At 38.1% G+C, this 1,947-nt stretch overlaps 1 protein-coding gene across 1 annotated transcript; it reads right to left on the reverse strand.

Annotated features, from left to right (window-relative positions):
* Nucleotides 1-209: 209 nt before the first annotated feature.
* Nucleotides 210-1,618, reverse strand: LOC145099659 (uncharacterized). The gene is made up of 3 exons (XM_079037193.1): nt 1,427-1,618; nt 1,166-1,340; nt 210-985 (listed from the first exon to the last, which is right to left on the reverse strand). The coding sequence occupies exons 1-3, from the start codon at nt 1,616-1,618 to the stop codon at nt 210-212; spliced, it is 1,143 nt and encodes a 380-aa protein (XP_078893319.1).
* Between the last annotated feature and the right edge of the window lie 329 nt (nt 1,619-1,947).

Raw genomic sequence — 1,947 nt, forward strand, 5'->3', positions numbered from 1 at the left:
AATATAACAACCAAAGTTTCTAAACATAACAACCAAAGATTCAAAACATTACCAAAAGGGACACATTACCATACCTAAGATAACAACAAAGTTTTCATAACAACCAACCAAAAGTTTTCAACAAAATATTGTAAACATAACAACCAAGTTTTCATAACCAACCAAAATCACAGAAAACCCCATACATGCATGACACATTACTTCTTGGACTAATTCCCACCTTGCCCTTTACAGGTCCTAGAGTTGTGTCCCTTGTTCTTGCATTTGCTATAAGTAACACTGATATGCTTCCTTGATAGCTTCTGCACTCCATCATTTGTTGGTTTTTGGGAACCTCCTTCTTGTGTAGCATTCACTCCATCACCTTGACTTGCCTTCTTCTTTTTGCTTAACCTTTCACCCTTACTTTGTCTTCTCTTTTTCTTAGGGCTTCCCACCTGAGTGCGATGTAGAGGAGGGATTAGCTTTGTGGGACATTCACTTTTGGGCCACATAGATCTACCCTTAATTGGCTCCACCTTAAAAGAATAAGCCTTTTTCCATGTCTCTAGAAAATACACCTTGTGAACCCATTTTAAAATGTCAAGCTCAACCTCTGGGTCTTTACTCATCTCATTCAGAGTTGTAATTGCATGTCTGCATGGAATTCCAATTAATTCCCATTTTCTGCAAGTGCATGTTTTGTTCCTAACATCAACCACATGTTGATCCTGCAAAGCTCCTGTGACTTGATACTTGTCTGCCCCATTCCACCTAGCAATGTATTGTGAAGCAACTGTTTTTCTTGCACCTAGGATGTCTGTTGTTGTGGGTGTTAGTGGACCTTTCACCTTTTTCATTTCCTTCATGACATTGCATATCCTCTTCACTAGATACTCCCTTATGTATTCTAAACATCCAATGGCAGGTTTATCCCTTCCTTTCTCTATATTCCCATTAAACACTTCACACATGTTTGATATTAACACATCAGAAACTGCTCTTCCTATGTGTACATTACCATTAAAAAACATTTAATACAATTCACATACAAGTAAAACAGTTCACTAAGTGAAAGACATAAGGACCAAATTGGAATATATAGATTTAACTGAAAAATGACTCCTTGCCCAATGTTTAGGAGGAATTTGTTTCAACCGTTCACATGCCTCCTTATCATACTAACTAAACTCCTTCATCAAATGTTCAAACTCAGGAATGGTGGTAGCTGATGCACACCTCCATAAATGGTCCCTGTACTTTGTTTGCCTCCATCTTTTCGTCATATTGTCATGAATATGCCTGATACAATATCTATGCTCAGCATTGGGAAATAATTGCTCAACTGCAGTATGTAAACCCTGCAAAAATCAATTCTCAATCATTAGAATTAATTTAAAATCACACTTTAAATGACCAAATGTATAAAAACCACTTCCAGCTTTACCTTTTTCCTATCACTTATGAAAGTAAAATTTGAGTTTCTTCCAAGATCCAAGTCATCCCCAAGGTTATCTAAAAACCATTTCGAACTTTCTGTGTTTTCAAACTCAACAATCCCATATTCTAATGGGTAAATTCCATTATTGGAATCAAGACCAACTGCTGAACGGACCTGCCCAGGGAATGGTCCTTTCATGAAGGCACCATCAAAACCTAATAAGTCCCTAAGGCATGCCTTGAACCCTTTTTTCAGTGGACCCAAAGACACATAAATTCTTCTAAACTGCCTGGTTGGGGAATCAGGGTTAGGCTCAGAACATACATCTATTTTCACTGTGGTGTCTGGGTTGGTGGCTTAAAGTTCGAGAACATAGTCCTTCAATAGTTCATACTGCTTTGTGTAGTCCCCGGTTATATGCTTTCTTTCCTTATCCTTTGCCCTGAACACCTTGTCCATAGTAACACCCACTTGGTAGGTCTTTTGAAAGTGATCTTATATGGCTCTCAAAGGTATATCTGGATTCG

Source organism: Lactuca serriola, chromosome 4 (assembly GCF_051521515.1).
Source record: "Lactuca serriola cultivar US96UC23 chromosome 4, Lser_US96UC23_V15, whole genome shotgun sequence".
Classification (NCBI taxonomy): domain Eukaryota; kingdom Viridiplantae; phylum Streptophyta; class Magnoliopsida; order Asterales; family Asteraceae; genus Lactuca; species Lactuca serriola.

Bases quoted from the DNA above. Each gene is read 5' to 3' on its own strand.
- LOC145099659 (XM_079037193.1), bottom strand. From the start codon at position 1,618: ATGAAAGGACCATTCCCTGGGCAGGTCCGTTCAGCAGTTGGTCTTGAT. The intron at 1,341-1,426 runs GTAAAGCTGGAA...TGATTTTTGCAG, and splicing joins TCATAAGTGATAGGAAAAAG to GGTTTACATACTGCAGTTGA. The intron at 986-1,165 runs GTTAGTATGATA...ATGTACACATAG, and splicing joins ACATTTGATGAAGGAGTTTA to GAAGAGCAGTTTCTGATGTG.